The sequence below is a fragment of the Nuphar pumila genome, chromosome 13 (assembly GCF_984573655.1).
Source record: "Nuphar pumila chromosome 13, dmNupPumi1.hap1.1, whole genome shotgun sequence".
In the NCBI taxonomy this organism is placed as follows: Eukaryota; Viridiplantae; Streptophyta; class Magnoliopsida; order Nymphaeales; family Nymphaeaceae; genus Nuphar; species Nuphar pumila.
Window position 1 is genome coordinate 29705473 of NC_143261.1, and position 19336 is coordinate 29724808.

Consider the following 19336-nt stretch of genomic DNA (forward strand, 5'->3'; position numbering starts at 1 on the left):
ATTACATGGAGAATGTATTTTCTACTCCATGCGATGTACAATTCAAACGTGCCTTCAAATACCTAAGGACATGTTTTCAGATGTGTCCAATTAGATGAAAAACAAATCCAAGTTCGGCAGCAACGTGATTGGATCTGCTTTCACTCATCTGGAAAGAAGCGAGTACCACAAGGGATAGGCCTGTGACGTGCACATACGCAAGATGGATGCTCGACATAAGTGAACATTTACATGCATCCACGCGAGTTCGTTCTGCACGAGCATGAAGCACCAGGGTCGAAGGCAAAGCAGAAGAAATCAACATGTTCAGCATAGAACAGCACCAATGGAATACGACCAGTGAAATTGTGGGATATAATCCTTTTGTGTACCCAATAACGTGCATTATACGGGCAACAGTTAGACGGGAAAAGATCGAGAAGCATGGTGCACAAGCTTGAAGGGGGCATTGAATAAGAAACTTTACATGAGACTACAAAGCTCTCAGTGCTTCCGTGTATCTTCCGGTATAAGCAGACAATATTTACAATCAATACATACAGATGTCATGCGGCATCACAAAAATGATCAATCCTGATCAAATATTGCTCATATTACATGAAACAACAATTTTCCCTATCAAAATCATATCCGGTATTAATGTTAAAAGGCGCTCTGGACAGGCTAGCATCATACCATGAACAAGTACCTCAAGTCTTCCACTGTAAGCCGAGTTGCAAAGCTGCCTGTTTGGTCCTCTGCAAATGCAGAGGCCACCATTTTCCTTTTTTCCTCCTGCAAATCAATTCAGACAAATTTCAATATACAAGCAGAAAAAAATTGAGACACTACTGAAGAAAGGTTAACATTATACATTTTCTGGGTGCACTATATGCGTTAACTACTTCAATGCTTAGGCACATAAATGTCATGTTATAAATACATAGGGCTTAGGCTCTAGCGAGATTAAGGTACCTATTTTTCTACATTGGAATTTCATAAATGCCATCTATGAAACCTGGCAGAGGACCAAGAATACCCTACAACTACAAGAATTTAGAACCCATAGATGGGCAACAATTTGGAGCTGCAACTACCTTGTGAAAGTTCTGGTGTACCTAGAGACCCTAGTTTCCACTTAGATTTGTACTTGTGATCAACTACACACGGTAAATAGCAAATGGGATTATGTGGGAATGGATAAAGATGATTCTATTGCATTTTTTAAGAAAATTCTCAGCGCAAAAAAACCTTTATTGAGAAAAGTAAGCTTAAAACAACAAAAGAATCATTTCAGCAGGACAAAAAGAAACGGAAGAATATTTTAGATACATAAGACAACAGTTTTATCGAGTGAACATTCCACCATATTGGCATGATCCAAATAAAAAAACTTATGGTAGAATCTACAATTCTTTATTCATAACATGCCACAATACCTTATCCCAACAGTTTCGTCATCATCATCAAGTAGTTCCATCTATACAAAGATGGCAATTTTTCCTGTTTCTCCATTCATTGAGGTGTAGCGCTGTCTGGTCATTGTATCTGTTTTGTACCAGCAATTGGGATGCAGGACATGTCCCGCTTCACTGTGCCACTCTCGTTAGGCTACTATTTGCTTGGCTCATTTGCCATGCATCCTATTAGGGTGGTTAGGACCTAATATCAAAACCATCTGTGGTAAGACTATTTTATTCTCTTCTAGTTGCTAATCTTAGTGAAGGGATTTTAGACCATAACACAGTCTCGTGCTCTTGTGCTCCTTCCTTGGCAAAATTGGGATCTTATGTGTGATACCCTTGCAATCGTAAGTGCTTCCTGCATGTCAGGGTTTGCTTACATTGACATAAGCGGAGTTCGTTCATTCCCTAGATGCATCAGATATCCTAGATAGCAGCTATGTGTTAGTCACTTTGGATCATGTGATTATAACATACATACTATGTCACATGGGTGCGGGTGTGGGTGCGGCGCGATTTTAAAATTTTTGGACACGGAGACTCGGCTATATATATATATATATATATATATATATATATATATATATTTAAAAAAAAAAAGTGCAAAGACACAACACAGTCACAGCCTGTGACTGTGTGCACAACACAGTCCACTGTGCACAGCGCCCCACCCCCCCACCCCACCCCCCAAGAAATTATTTTTTTTTTATTCTGTAGCCCAGAAAATTTTAAAAAAAAAATCCAAAAAATGGACCAAAATGACCCTGGGTGCGTTGACCGCACCCAGGGTCAGGTTGACCGAGTCCGAGCCGCACCCGTGTCGGTGCGTGTCGACGCGGGTGCGTCGACCTTGGAGCAGAGTCCGTGTGACATAGCATACATGTATGTTTTTTAAGACCTTGAAAAATCAATGGCTCACAATGTGTCAAAATTTCATGCCTTAAAAAATCCTATTTTCTGTCCAAAAAACATGATCCAAAGCAGGATTCCTATCAAATAAACTATGTTGAGTACATCCATAAGGTTTAATTGAGAAGATACAACCCACAACCATGATTTCTAGTATGTGAGTAGGTACTCCCGGTGCACCCTAGCATTACTCTTTATATATATTTTTTATTTCTTTATTATAGAAAGAGGGGAATTAGCATATATGAATTGTGTACAAACTGGCAGTTTTTTAGATTTTTGGAAAATTATTTACATACTTGGTTATGTAGGAATTGGCCCATTGGATTGTCTGATTACAACTTGTAAGCAGGTTTTTTTAGGGAAAGCAAATCAACATCCCAAAATTTTTGTAAATTTAAGGCTGAGAGTATCATGATTTTTCATCAAAAAGACATAGTCCAAGTGTTGATTCCTAGAAAGTGGACCATGCCGAACACATCTGCAGAGTCAGATTAAAAAAGTGTCAGAAATGCCCAGTTCAGACCTATGGTGGTTTGTACCACAGTTACCGGAAACTTCTTAGGCTATGTCACATGGGTGCGACACGGGTGCGGTGCAATTTTAAAAATTTTGGACACGGGGACTCGGCTATATATATATATATATATAAGAATAAATTAATAATAAGATTATAAATTTTAAAGCAAAAATAAAAAAGTAATTCTTAACAACACAAACTTATTAAAATATAACACATAAAGAAGCTTGTGAGTGTGATAAACAACAAAACTTATCATATATACTTTTTGGGATTTCTTATCATCATAAAGCTTGGCCAGACCAAAATCAGAAATTTTTGGATTAAGCTCAGCATCAAGCAAAATATTACTTGCTTTGACATCTCTGTGCACAACTTTTATCCTTGATTCTTCATGAAGATAAGCAAGTACTCGAGCTGTTCCCAAACAGATGCTGAATCGAGTAGACCAATCAAGGTTTAGCATTATTTTTCCTGCAAGAGTGCACAGCATTCCTTTAGGCAGATAAGGGACACAAAACTTGATTTGTTCAATTGAGATGATGAAATGAGATGGTTATATTTGACTAAGCAGTCATCCTAGCTTGCAAGATACGGTCCATCGATAGCTGGCGTAGAACATAATATTAATGATAGTAAATGTGTCATCTACCATTCCTGACCATGTTCAGCACTTGACATATGAGGGTGGTTATGCCTTTAAGCTAGTTCACACACATAATAGTTGATGAGTGTAAAACCAAAAAAAAAAAAAATGATCGGACCCGGGTCGGGTCCCGGACCGGGTTACGGGTTACCCCCCCCCCCCCCCCCCCCTCGTGCTTTTATAAAGCAACAGAAGGCGGTTAGGGTTTTCTCATTCGAGAAAACCCTCCCCACCTCTGCCGCCTGCCCTCTCTCCTCTCCTGTCCGACCACCACCGCCCCCGCTCTGGCAGCTTCACTGGAGCCCTCGCCTTTCTCTTCCCTTGCTCGTACCCCCTCTGTCACCCTCCTCCTCCCTGTGTCCGGCAGACACACCCGACGACCCCCAGGCAGCCCCGACCAGTATCTCCTCCTTCCTCTTCCACGGATTCTCCTCGCCAGCAACATTCGTTGGAGCCACGTCGCCGCAACCTTCTCAGGTGACCTCTCCCCCTCTCCATGTCTTCTTCTTCCTCTGTCATCTTCTTCTTCTCCTTCCCTCATCCTCTTCTGTTTGCCGGCGGCCTCACTCCCCTTTGGTAAATCCTGACACCCACCTCGTCTCCCGGCTCGCCGGAGACGCCGACAGGTCACCAACCTCCTGCCTCCCCTCTCCCAGGTGCGTTGACTGAGTCTATAAAGTGGACGGACTCGGCCCAAGTGCGTTGACCGAGTCTGCCCCGTGTCCGAAGCCGCACCCTTGTCGGGGCGTGTCGACACGGGTGAGTCGACCCCCTAGCCGAGTCCGTGTGACAGTTCTTAGGTAAGTGAGAAGCGTGTTTTTCTGAAAAATTGCTTCAGAAACGTGATACTCCACGCTTCTGAAACTTCATGACAATCCCTATTCCCCCACCTTCTTCTATGCTTCTCACATGCATGGTCTATGCTTCCTATATATTTTTCTCACGTTTCTTTTCATATTTTTCATGTATTTCCTCTCTCTCTTCCACTAACTTCCCATGTACTTTCTCTAAATTAGTAACCATCATTGTTAGATTTTAGCAAACATTTGACTCTTTACTGAAAATCATGAAATATAAAAATAATCAATTTTGTTTTAGTTTTTATTTGCTTCTTGTTTGATTCATATTCAGTTACCATATTGCTTCATTTTTTATTCTTATTTCGTTTTCAAATTGATATTCGCTTCCCGCTTCTTATAAATTTTAAAATGCCTCGCTTCTCGCTTCTCGCTTCTCGCTTCTGCTTCCCGTATTGTTTCCTGCTTTCATTTCCTAGTTTGGCAACCTTGGTTTGTACCAATTTACATATTAGTAGCATTCAATTTAATGAAATGATCAAAACACACTTAGACGCAATGCATTTTTCGAAATACATAGTTACTTTTAAAAATAAAGTCTTTTGCTTTAAAAACATACCAAAAGTCAAGCACAAATTTTAGGTAAACTTTATTACCTTAAAAAATAAAAAATGTAATGAGTAGCTCCTAAACAGTCTTATCTCCTAAATCATTTTAAACAGCTTCAAAGAACAAAGTTTCTGGTGTTTGCTTAATCCAAACTCTTAAACATATTGTCTATAGCTTACTTAGTAGAAAGCATGTATTAGATTAGGCATTTTTTTGTGTTTAGATGCATATTTAGAGAGCCCAAAAATCGATGGCTCATATTGCACCAAAACATGGAAAAATAAAAATTAAGGTTTCTCATCGAATTGATTTGATCCAAAGCATGGCTTCTAGTGAATAAGCAATGATGAATGCATCTATAGATAAGATTAAGCGAAAAACTCATGAAAATATGTCTTTAAGAAGAGTTTAGGTTGGTTGAGGACCAGTGTTGAATTTAAAATTTAGGAAGGGTCAAGCTTTTGTTAAAATGTAAACTGCAATATATATATATATATATATATATATATATATATATATATATATATATATATATATATATATATATATATATATATATTATTATATTATTATATTTTCTTTTATTATTTTCTTTTTCTATTTTTTTATTTTCTTTTTTAGCATCTAGTTCAATAGAAACTAGATATTTTGATCCATTCAAGTTCCTGTTGGAACTTGACTGTGCAAGTAGCTGTTGGACTGTAGTCCAACAGCTACAATAAATGCTGTTGGACTATAGTCCAACAGCTATAATAATAAATGTTGTTGGACTGTAGTCCAACAGCTATATTAAGAGACGTTGGAATCCAACGTCTCTTTTTGGAGAGCTCAAAATGAGCTCTCCTCTATCTCCCATTTTTTTGTATATATAGGGGTGAACCCCTTCAATGTAAAGAACGATGCTTCTTAAGCATTTTGTTCATGAATAAAGTATTATTTATTTTTCAAGTGTTCTTCCCTTTATACCCTTTCAAGGGTCATGCTTGTAGTGTCTCCAATAGACACTTGTTTGTGAGTTATTTGTGCATTTGTTGAAGACCACCATTTTATTACATGGTATCAGAGCTACGAAATCCTTAGATCTTGAAGTGCTTCCGCCTCGATTTCCGTGCCACATTTACAAAAAGTGTTTCATCACCTTGTTCTTGGCTCAAGAAGATTTGTTTGAAGAAAGGCGAACTTGTGCTACAAAAAAAATTGGTTTTGTATCCTCTCTTATTCCTTTGTCTACTCTTTTTCTTTTCTTTTTATTTTTCTCTCTTTCCTCCTATTTATTCCTCTCTTACCCTTGTAAAAGATGGATGACAATGATAAGATCACCATCATTCCTATGAAGCTAAATGATACTAACTATGTAATGTGGGCTTCGATTATGAAGCACCACATTTGGGGAAAAGGTTTATGGGGTATAGTGGATGGTTCTGATTTGGAACCTAAACTATCTCTTACCAAGAAAGAGGGTGACAAAGAGGTTCCTCTAACGGAAGAAGAGAAGAGTAAGGCGTTAGCCACTTATGAAAAGAAATGGAAAGAATGGAGGATAGGGCATGCAAAAATTATGTTATGGCTCATCAATAGCATTGACATTAAAAAATGCTCTAGTCTAGCTAAGTTTGAGCATGCCGATAAGGCTTGGGAATACCTCAAAAACATGTATTCCCTTAAAGATATTGCACATGTATGCAATTTACAAGATAAAGTTCGGACAATGACTCAAAAAGATAAAACTATTCAAGAATATTATAATGAGTTGTCCGAACTTTGGGAAGAGTTGGCTCTTCTTGAGCCCAAATGGCATTGTGCCGAAGACATCGAGCTTCGCCAAAAGCAACTCGATATGGAACATTTCTATCAATTTGTGAATGGTCTAAGGCCGGAGTTTGAATCCACCAAATCGGCCCTTTTACATCATGGAAAAATTCTTTCTATTGTTGATACTATAGAAGAGCTCACTATGGAGGAAAATAGACTTAGAAAAAGTACTCCAAAAGTTGATGATGACTCCGTTTTAGCTGTATCTAGACCGGGGAATCATACTCGTACTTACAAGCCGCCTCATTTTGGAAGGCAAAACGACGACTTTGATAAAAGAAAAGTTATTTGTCATCATTGTCATGAACCGGGGCACTATAGGCGTCAATGTTCAAAGTTAAAAAGAAGAGAAGAAAAAAGAGTTGCATCTGTTGAATCTGAGTCAAAAGATCAATATGCACCTGTGTCTATGGCTCAACTGATGGAAATCCTTCAACCTTTTCTCAAAGGGGTATCCTCCTCAACCGAAGCCTCAACTGGAGCGGCAGTTGCATCTTTCTCCGGTCCAGATAACTTTCCTTAGCTTTTAGATTCTGGTGCTTCTTTTCATATGACCCCAAATGTTAATAGTCTATCCGAATGTCTTAAAAATGACTCAAGTGTGTCAAAGGTTTTTACAGCCGATGGCACATCTCTCGAAGTAAAAGGAATAGGATGTTTTGAAAATCTTCAAAAATCCAAAAGATTTTTTATCCCAGAAGTTAGATATATTCCTAAACTTAATTTGAATCTCTTATCTGTCTCGCAAATATCTGATTATGGATGTAATATCTCTTTCTCTTCTCATGGTTGTTGGGTACAGGATCGCCAGTCAGGGAAGCTGATTGGGGAAGGCCATAGAGAAGGAGGACTTTATTACATGGACTTTTTGGAATTACCCAAGAATGCATTTTGTTATAATATTCAGAAATTAGAATTGGATTTATGGCACAAAAGGCTTGGCCATCCTCATATGTCTAAAATTCAATATTTTCCAAGTTTGGAAAAAATTTGTAATTCTGAAATTTTTTCTTGTAAAGACTGCATTCTTGGCAAAATGAAAAGGTTACCATTTCTTAGTAGAACTTTTGTTTCCTCACGACCACTTGAGTTAATACATTCGGATGTTTGGGGCCCCGCACCAGTTATTTCCAAAGGTGGTTATAGATATTATGTCATTTTTGTTGATGACTTTTCTAGACATACTTGGATTTATTTTCTTAAACATAAATCTGATGTCTTTGCTAACTTCCAAATATTTCATAAAATGGTTAAAAATAAGTTTCAAAATGATATTTTTGTTTTTCGCACTGATTCAGGGAGAGAATTTATGTCCAACGAATTCAAAGACTATCTCAATTTACATGGTATTACACATCAAAGATCATGTCCACACACTCCACAACAGAATGGTCTAGCCGAACGCAAACATCGGCACATTATGGAAACTACTAGGACATTGCTAATTGCAAATCAAGTTCCAAAAAATTTTTGGGCTGAAGCGGTCCTAACTGTCACCTACCTCATTAATAGGATGCCATCTTCATCATTAAATAATACAACTCCAATAGAAAAGCTTGTTAATTTAACTCCAGATTATTCTAGATTAAGAGTCTTTGGATGCAAATGTTTTGTTTTCACCAACAGAAATGATAAACTCTCTCCTCGTGCAATCCCATGTGCCTTTTTAGGATATGCTGATAATCAAAAAGGCTACAGGTGTTTCGATTTTCAAAATGACAAATTATATGTGTCAAGAAATGTATCTTTTTTGGAAAAAGAAAGCTTCTTTGAATTTTAAAAATCTAAGGATGTCACTGAATAATCGTTTTTAATTGATCCAACTTCAAAATCCAATGAATGTGATGTTGGATGTGACCTTGACAATGATCAAAGTCCTATTGTTGTTGAAAATGATGATAATGAAGAGCAAATCCATAGGGATGTTAGTCTACAATATTCAAGACGTAGAGAGCAAAATCTTCCATGTGCATTACAAAAATACTCTGAAGTCCCACCTAGAAGAACGTCTAGAATCTCTAAACCTCCAGAAAAATTTGTGTCTTATGAATCTTTTTCACCCACGTATAGGGTCGCCATTACATTAATACAATCATATGTTGAACCATCATCCTATTCTCAAGCAAAAAATCATATAGAATGGATAGAAGCCATGAAAATAGAATTGGATGCACTAGAAAAGGCCAATACTTGGATAATACAAGATATTCCTCCGGGTAAGAAACCTATAGGTTGTAGGTGGGTATACAAAGTCAAAACCAAAAGTGATGGGACCCTGGAAAGATATAAGGCCCGTTTAGTAGCAAAAGGATATGCCCAAGAGTATGGCATCGATTATGAAGAAACATTTGCTCCTGTGGCCCGTATGATCACTGTTAGAACTTTAATAGCCTTGGCCTCCATTAGAACATGGTCTATCTTTCAATCAGATGTCAAAAATGCTTTCCTGAATGGGAATCTCGTTGAAGAAGTATACATGGAAGCCCCACCTGGTATTAGTATCCCTAAGGGTAAAGCTCTTCGTCTAGAAAAAGCTCTTTATGGTCTTAAACAGGCTCCAAAAGCCTGGTATGACCGATTTAGTCATGTTATGCTTGATATTGGTTTTCAACCTTGTTTAACTGACACTGCTTTGTTTGTTAAGAAATCTGATGCAGGCATCATTATTCTTCTTCTCTATGTGGACGATATGATCATCACCGGAGGCGACAAACAGGGAGTTGCAAATATCAAATCTCTTCTTAAAACTCACTTTGAAATGACTGACTTAGGTTTATTAAGATATTTTTTAGGCATTGAAGTTGCTTATTCCCCTCGGGGGTATTTGATATCTCAATCTAAATTTGCTCTTGATATCGTTTCCAGGTCTGGAATTACAGATGATAAGAAAGTAGACACTCCAGAAGTTGTCAATGTTAAAATGAAAATTGATGATGGAGAACTTCTTGATGATCCTACTCCTTATAGACAACTTGTTGGAGCTCTTTCTTATCTTTCCATTACTAGGCCAGATATAACTCATGCGGTTCATACAGTCAGTCAGTTTCAGCATGCTCCCACCTCCGTGCACATGGGAGCAATTTTGCGTATTATTAGATACTTAAAATCCTCTCTTTCACGAGGACTTTTCTTGTCTGCTTCATCTTCATTAAATTTAATTGCATATACTGATGCTGACTGGGGAGGTGATCCCAATAATAGACACTCAACTACTGGTTTTTGTGTGTTCCTAGGTGAAACCTTAATTTCGTGGAGGTGCAAGAAGCAGCAGAAAGTCTCTCTTTCCTCCACCGAAGCTGAATACAGAGCCATGGAAACCACCACTATGGAGGTTGTTTGGCTCAGACGATTGCTAGCGGATATGAGAGCTAAAGCAACGCAAGCTTCAAAGATGTGTTGTGACAACAAAAGTGCGATCTACATTGCAAGCAACCGGACATTCCATGAGCGCACTAAACACATTGAGATGGACTGTCACTATGTCAGAGAGGAATACTTACATGGAACCATTGATCTGCCATATGTTACATAAGAATATCAATTAGCAGACTTCTTCACCAAGCCTCTCGCTGCTCCCAGATTTCACTTCCTCTTAGACAAACTTTCGCTCATTGTACCGTAAGTTTGAATGGGAGTGTTAAAATGTAAACTGCAATATATATATATATATATATATATATATATATTATTTAATATTATTATATTTTCTTTTTCTATTTTTTTATTTTATTTTTTAGCATCTAGTTCAATAGAAACTAGATATTTTGATCCATTCAAGTTCCTGTTGGAACTTGACTGTGCAAGTAGCTGTTGGACTGTAGTCCAACAGCTACAATAAATGCTGTTGGACTATAGTCCAACAGCTATAATAATAAATGTTGTTGGACTGTAGTCCAACAGCTATATTAAGAGACGTTGGAATCCAACGTCTCTTTTTGGAGAGCTCAAAATGAGCTCTCCTCTCTCTCCCATTGTTTTGTATATATAGGGGTGAACCCCTTCAATGTAAATTACCATGCTTCTTAAGCATTTTGTTCATGAATAAAGTATTATTTATTTTTCAAGTATTCTTCCCTTTATACCCTTTCAAGGGTCATGCTTGTAGTGTCTCCAATAGACACTTGTTTGTGAGTTATTTGTGCATTTGTTGAAGACCACCATTTCATTACAGCTTTGAGATTCATAATCAATCTCAAACTTTGATTTTGAACTTGAAGATAAAAGATAAACTTGGTTTTGAATTTGAAGATGAATCAGAAATTTCAAAGTTAATTTGAACTTTGAATTTGATTGGAGTTTTGAAAACAAAATGAATTTGGAATTTCAAAGTCAGTTTGAACTTTGAAATCTGATTTGAATTGGAATTTTTATAAAATGGATTTGAAATCTCAAAGTTAAATTGGACTTTGAGAATGAAATAGAATTGAAAAATGAAAAGATGAATTTGGATTTTACAAGAATTGAAGATTGATTGAAGAAGATATTAACATCACTTGGAGTTTTTTTTTAAAAAGGGAATTTTGAAAATATGATGCAGTTCTATCCTAAATGATGAATGAATTTAAAGAATTTTGAAATTGGATTTTGAAAATCATATTTCATTCTTTACATGAATTGAAATAAGATTGAAAATATAATACATCATTGACTATGATCATTGAATGTATTATATAATGATCTATATTTAAATTCAGGTGAAGAATAAAACATATTTTTGTGCTTTTACAGAGTTTAAAATGAAATTAACTCTCAATATACCCTGACTATGGCCATTGGTATATATCTTGAGCCAATTTTAAGTTAAACTCTAATAAAAGAAGGAAATATTTGAAAATATGATGATTTTTGAAGAGGATCCAGTGTGGATCCAATGTTATTTTATAAAAGATAAAAATCTTAAGTTTTGTTTACATCCTGACTATGGCCATTGATGTAAATCATCAACTTAGGATTAATTTACCTCTTACGAAATGGTGCACGTGCCATTCGTGTTTTCACCATTGTGAGATTTTGAAAAATAAAGGCAAAAAGCATGAAAATAAGCAAGTTATGATATTTACAATGTTCATTCATTCTATCTAAAAGCTGGGAAGATAAATTCTCATTTAAGATCTAACTTATTACAGTCTCAAATTGAAATTATAAAATTCCTGACAGGAGGTTTAAATCCTTCATGATTTCCCTGCAAAATGAATTAACCTAATGCAAGATGCAAGATATAGAAATAAATGAGGAATTCCATACTGATGTGCATATTCTTGTATTTAATAAAGCAAGTGGGTGGGATTTCCTAAGTGTGATGTATGAACTTAGTGAGAAGATGCAACATATATACTTAGAGACAATGCTTAGTCCTAATGAGAAATGCATGTATAATGATATATTAGACATGGGCAAGACTGAATGGATATTCAACTAGGCATATATAGTACATAGGCTGAACCGGATATGTATATATAACACACAAACTTGGGCTGACTGTATATGCAACCTGAAATATATGTAATGCTGGACTGTAGAGTGTACAGGTGTTGTGGAGTGTGGTTGTAGGAGATTGCCCCTATGCATGCGTTAAGTGCTGGGACTTGTGAAACAGGTTCAGAGCTCTTATGGCATATAGTTGAAATACTCCTTTTAATCGGGACTCCTGCTTTCTTATGCCCTTACCTTAGTACCTTCAATAGACTTTTCTATTGTGCAACTTTTCACGCTGATTCATTGGTTTGGGAACAACAGAATTTACCTTCAGCTGCAACTATCATACCCTGACCTGAAGAATTTAAGCTTCTGGTTTGACCGCAGCCTTTCTTAAAAGGAGACAGAACAGGACTAGATGACTGATTTTCCTTTAAGGCATTTTGTCAGACTTCCAGTGACAAGACCATTACTCTCTCAGCAAGTCATTGGAGGATGAGTTTTTGAGTGAGGTCATACCTTTTCTGTGTTGTATCCCAACACCTCCAGCTCAATTCAAACTTTTTTCCTTTACAGAATGTTCACATATATGGCAGTTGAATCATATTTATCGTAAAACCAATTCCCTAAACGTAACTGGCATGCAGTAGATATGTTCATATTCCTTGCACTGACTATCACCACACTTACCGCAAAGGTTTTACTTTCAGGAATCCCGGGCAACTGTCGATGTTGTTAGGGTAAAAGCAGAGGGCAATGACATGAGAGAAGATTTACCTGAAGATATTCTGGCCATACAACATCAACTTAAATTGCATGTGGACTGGTGACTTCTGAGATGCCTCAAAGAACATTTTTGTGACACTTGTATTGGAGGATGAGCACATATCCCATCAATCATATGACGGCGAGAGGCATTGTCAACAATCTCAAAGCACACTTTGGAGATGCATTAGCTTCAAATACTTTAGCCTGCAAAGGTAAATCGTTAATTTCATGTCGTAACCTTATCTTGGCTATCAGCATTATGCTTGTGTTATCATCAGATGAAGAAAAGCATGCTTGCTCATTGGAAGTTTTTAGAACCTTTCCAGAACTGTCTTCAAAATCATTATTGTCCTTTGTTTCGATATGAATACTTTGCAAACGAGTGCCCACCTTCTCAAAGATGTCCCCATTATGGATCCTGCAGGAGATATGCCACTAGATGCTGATACAGGAGACTTAGGAGATATGCCTGAAAATTTTTTTATATATATATTTTTTTGTTGGGAATCGATCGATTCCCTGATAAGTTTCTGTTATATCCAAATCATTATTCGCAGACATGCAGATTTCCTGTTAGCTATCAGCCATTTGGTCCTTGCATACTTAGCCCTGACCTGAGAGGACTATCCCTCAGCCCCTTTTAAATCATACAAACCTCAACCATAAAACCTTAACGTCTTTCTCAGAAACTAATGATAAGTATCATTGTTTTTCAAAACCTGAAAGGGGCTAGGCTTAATGGAGTGAACCATGTCTACTGTAAGATTGACAAATGTATTGCTGTAGACATATGTGTGAAATTGTTCGGACATACATCTGGGGGAATGGATGTTGGAGTGAGAATTACTGGGTTTAAATGCTGGAAATGGGGAAGGGCATAACTATACCGGACCCAGTTTTTACAGGGATTTATCAGCCATACGTGGCGTTGCAATTGCAACATAGGCTGCAAAATGTCAAGATTTATCATGGAACCTCCTCTAAAACACCAAAAGAAATTTTGCACTGGGGTCATATAGCAGTAGATAAGATAGTCCTATCGCAGCATGTTTGATAGTGAGGAAAGGAGTCAATACCACGGCAGACATTGTGCTCGCTGCAGTCATCAAGACAGAGAGCACCACATTTCCATTGCAACATAATTAGATAGGGCCATGATGCATCCGTCTGCTTTATAAAGTATGATAGTGAATAGTTGTATTTCACAAGTCATGTTAAATATGTAACAATATTGCTAGTTGTTCCTCCAGGACAGCATGCAAGCAATATCAGACCAGCAGCAAAAAAAAAAATGGGAAGGCAACCGAAGAAGCCTGCTAATGGCAGCACCTGAGAATGGCATCACCTTATCAATGATGACCAAATTTCCCAACCCACAAAACATCCAGGCTCTGTTCCACAGAATTCATCCATCAAGAATTGGTATCTGAATTTATCGGAGGAATATCCCTTGCCAACTATTTCAAAAACATACATAAGTATATTTTCTTTAGCCTTCTACACCATTGACTGTCTAGGATAGGCATGCACCACTATCTTCTTGAAAAACTCATAGGCTTCCCCTCAGAGCTGGATCTTATACACAAAATTGAGGCAGATCTAGCAAAACTGACAGCACCATTGTATTCCTAACTGCAGACAACAATTCACGGGTTTCTCATTAACACCCTTTTGCTTACATAACAGAGCTTTTTCCCTATGTTGAATCCCATAATGTCCAGATTAGATGTTTTTCTTTATTGCCTGAAGAACATCTAACGAACACGCCATCAAGCAAACAATCCAGATCTCCGATGGGTGCGGTGCCTGAACTCAATGATCTATTGAACTGATTCTCCCCTCAAATCCAGGACCTTCATTAGGATACAATAACTTCCAGGACTCTATTTGCTCTGAATAAGATTCTTTAACTTCTTGGAATCAAGAGGGCATGATCCAGCAAACTTTCCTTGTTTTGTGCCAGAGTGCTGGTGTTTATCAATACTGAGAAGTGCATCAAGTCATCTTCTCGTTTTGATTCAGCCTTAGCAGATGGAAGCATCAACTAATCTGATTCCTCAGTGAGTGCTTATGATATCTATCCGATAGGTTAGGATAACGTGGAGCATCTGGTGAATATCATTTCACAAGATGCCTATTCAAACTGCTAATCGAGTATACAGGGGATGGCGTTGCAGGGGTATAACAGAAGGTGCTAGGCAATTAGTGACACCATATGGGTATTGAGCAAATAAACACATGCTGGTGAAAATATATATTGATCTCTGCTACCCACTCTTGGCCGATCGGCCTTTTTGCTCCATGCATAGACGATTTGATTCAATCGAGCTATGGATTCAGAGGAGGATTTTGGGTCATTGCAGAGAAGGAGATGCCATTACGATGCAGAATTCTATTATGCAGGGTGCGTATGGTATGTATGAGGGGCTAATGACAAACCACGAGGGAGGAACACATCTAAACAACATAACGCCTACTTAAACTTATCTAAACTGAGAAAAATCGAAATGAATTTGCAGGAAAAACAAAGAGAAAACATTATAATCTAAGGATTATAACACAAACAGGAACTCAAAACCTAGGAAAATCAGATTGAGATTCAAAAAGAATTATATAACCTTACTAAATCTGATAGCATGATTAGAATAAGAACAAAATGAATTACAAAACAAAAGAGAATGTCGAATTCGGTATACTTCCTCTTATTTTTGCACAGGTGTAGTTGATGTTGCACAGGCAACTCAACGTTATCCATAGTGCCTTGATGGGGACCAAACGAAAAGAAAATGAAAGAAATTATAAGAAATTTTGAAAGAGAAAGAAGGGTAGCTACTCACCTGTGGCTACGTAGAAGAAAGGGGGAGTTCTCCTTTGCTCTCTTTGGTCGAGCTCCCTGTAGCTGTAGAGATTCTGAAGTAGGAAGGAGAAGAATGATGCTTTCTTGTGGGTTTTCCTTCAGAATATCAAATGCAGGGGAAGAGGGGAAACTTTGTGAGAAAGAAAGAAAGGGCGATGGAGGGATGAAAGCCGATGTTAATGAGATTAAGTGGATGGGAATGGGTGCCCTCTTCCTCCTGTGTGCTCCTCTTTTAAAGAGGAAGAGGAGAGTTCGATCGGGAGTTTTGGTTGAAGATGGAAGGTTGAGAGAAGAAGTTGTTGAAGATGGAGGGTAGAAATGAGAGGGAGGAGTGCGCGGGAGATGGCCGTTGTAGATTTTTCCCCTTTTCAAAAGAAGGGTCCCTTTTAAGAAAAATTTTCATAAAAATGGTTTAAAATGAGGTTTTTGGCAAAATTCAACTTTTTCAAGTTTTAAAACCATTTGCTTTCCTCAATTTTTTGGATTTTTGTATCGTTTTTCCATTTTTTTTATTTTTGTAATAAAAAACTAAGATTTTATGAAAAACAAAGTTTAAACACTAAATTTTTGTATTTTTTTTCTAAGAAATATTTACAAAAATGTTTTTCCGAGAATTTTAGGCCATTTTGGGGAAAATGCTTCAGAAGAATGGGTTTGGACCCAAGTTTTGAGAAAATGTTTCGAGTTTTGAAACTCGAATCGAGAAATACAACGTGATGGATCTAAACGGATGTCGGAGGGACTGTCTGAGCTATTTAAAAACTATTTTTGGTATTTTCTATAATTTTAATTTTAAAAGTCGGACAATGAGACTCAAATTTGGATCTGGATAATGGATCCGGATCCGAAATCAATTTAAACATATAAAATGAATTTAATTTCAGTAAAACTTGAGAAATGAACTGGAATTTAGATTTAAAAATGACTCAATTGCTCAGAAGATGATATCAGGGGCAAAAAGGGAATATTTAAAAAGATTTTGAAAAATTTGGGGTGTTTACATCTCTCCTTCAAGCTTAATGGCAAGAATTACATGATGTGGGCATCCGCAATGGAGAATAATCTCCAGGGAAAAAAACTTTGAGGTTAAGTAATGGGTTTTATTCCTGAACCTCAACTAAAACTCACCAAGATAGAAGGAGATCAAGAGAAGGCTCTTGAGGGAGATGTCCGCCTCAAGGCCATTGAAGAACATCAAAAAAAGGTGGAAGATTGGGAGAGCAATCATGCAAAGATTCTTGCATGGTTCATGAACAATGTAAAACTCAAGGTACGTACTAACATTGCCAAATTTCGTAAAGCCAGTGAGGCTTAGTTCTTTATGAAGGGTACGTATACCCAAAAAGATCTTGCAAGAGCATATTTTTTGCAAAAAAAGTGAGAACTACCAAACAAGGTGATTTAAGCATTCAAGATTACTATAGTACTTTAAATCCTCTATGGGATGAATTAGCACTTTCAGAGCCTAAGTGGGTTGCCATTGAGGATGTGGAACTTAAGCAAAAACAAATGGAACAAAAAAGGTTTTTTCAATTTCTATTTGGGCTTCATCCCGAGTTTAAGCAAGTTAGATCATCCTTTTTACATAGATCTACTCTCCCTCCTTTGAAGGATGCTATTGCTGAAATTATTCAAGAAGAAACTCGGCTTAGCATGAGTAAGAGTGTTGATGAGGTCTTAGCAGTGTCTAAACCCGACAACAATGTTAAAACATATAAACCTCCACATTTTGGGAGACAAGGTAACTATACCAACAATAATAACTATGGTGGAGGTAGAAAGATGATTGTGTGTCATCGTTGCTATGAGCCGGGTCACATTAAACCCGCTTGCCCAAAATTGAATGAAACTTTCAAGCCTAAGGTTGCTTTCGTTGAAGAATCAACTACCAAAAAGGAAGATGAAGGCGAGTGGAGATCTTAAAGATACACTTGGACAAATTTGCATGGCTCTTTAACAAATTCTCAAAGCTACCTCCTCTACATTGGGAGTCGTCATTGCCTCTACATCACTGATCGGTACGTATTCTTGGATATTAGATTCGGGTGCATCTTTTCATATGACTCCCCATGAAAATGCTTTAACCAATGTATGCACCAATTCAAAATTATCTTGTGTCTCTACGATCGATGGAACTTTTTTAAAAATAAAAGGTATAGGAACACTAGATCCCAAAAATTCTGAATTTTTTTTGTCCCAAAGGTTAGAGTTGTTCCAAAACTAAACTTAAATCTTTTTTCAGTCTCTCAAATTATCAACTATGGATGTAAAATATCTTTCTCATCTAATGGGTGCTTTGTGCATCTCAAGTCCGGAAAGCGGATTGGGCAAGGCCATAGGAAGGGAGACCTTTACTTTATGAATTATTTCATTGTTCCTTCAAACTCATTTTGTACATATGTCCAAGACAAGAGCATTGAAACTTGACATAAAAGACTTGGACATTCAAGCTACTCAGAAATGTATCTTTTTCCTTTTGAAAACAAATTTTGTAAAAGAAAAAGATATGAATTTCAAATATTGTATTCTTGGGAAAATGAAATCTATTCCATTTCCAACTAGAACCTTTGTTTCAACAAGACCTTTTGAATTGGTGCACTCAAATGTATGGGGTCCATCTCCAGTTATGTTTAAGGGAGGTTATTCATATTATGTAGCATTCATTGATGACTTTATTAGGCATGTATGGATTTATTTTCTTAATTTTAAATCGAAGGTTTTCTCCTTCTTTAAAGAATTTTGCATAAAAGCTAAAAATCAATTTCAAAGCCATATGTCTATTCTTAGATCTGATTCGGGTGGAGAATATCTATCTAATGATTTCCAAAATTACCTAAAGATAAATGAAATTTGTCATCAAAGATCGTGTCCTAAAACACCTAAGCAAAATGGGCTAGCGAAAAGAAAACATAGACATATTGTAGAAATCGCTAGAACATTACTTATTTCTAAAAATATCCCCAAACATTTTTGGGCCAAAGTTGTTTTAACCTCAACTTATTTAATAAATTGTATTCATCATCCACTTTGAAAAAAATCTCTCCTTATGAAACACTTCTTAACATGACACCTGACTTCAATCGCTTATGTGTTTTTGGTTGCAAATGCTTTGTACTTTTACACAAAAGAGATAAGTTATCTAAAAGCAATTGAGTGTGTTTTTCTTGGATACGGTGAACATCAAAAAAGATATAGATGCTTTGATTTCAAAAATAACAAACTTTATGTTTCCAAAGATGTGACATTCTTGGAAGATGAAAATGGTTTTGAAAGTCTTGATAAGAAAGATGAAATTGATTATATGTTTTTATATGATCTTTCTCCAACGAAAGATATGCATTCTAGTGATGATTCATTGAATTATTTTGAAATAATTGATGGCACACATCATAAAACCTTTAATATTGAAACATCACCAAGTAGTGATAACATCATTGATAAAAACCTTCAAGTTTATACTCGGCGTGAGCAAAATAAACCTATTTAGACGATCTAATAGAGAATTCATTTCACCTAATAGGTTTGTGTCCTATGAAACACTAACACCTAATTATAGGACTT

The 19336-nt window shown here is 36.8% G+C and overlaps 1 protein-coding gene across 3 annotated transcripts in view; it reads right to left on the reverse strand.

Moving 5' to 3' along the window:
* Positions 1-274: 274 nt before the first annotated feature.
* LOC149818229 (helicase-like transcription factor CHR28) overlaps positions 275-19336 on the reverse strand; it is a 49596-nt gene continuing 30534 nt past the window's right edge. For 2 of the 3 annotated variants that reach the window (XM_089985372.1, XM_089985373.1), the window contains exon 9: positions 275-774. In XM_089985372.1, coding sequence (XP_089841498.1) covers positions 578-774 — 197 coding nt within the window. In that variant the 3' untranslated portion in view covers positions 275-577. The remainder of the gene's footprint in view (positions 775-19336) is intronic. The other variant, XM_089985375.1, reaches the window with a different exon arrangement.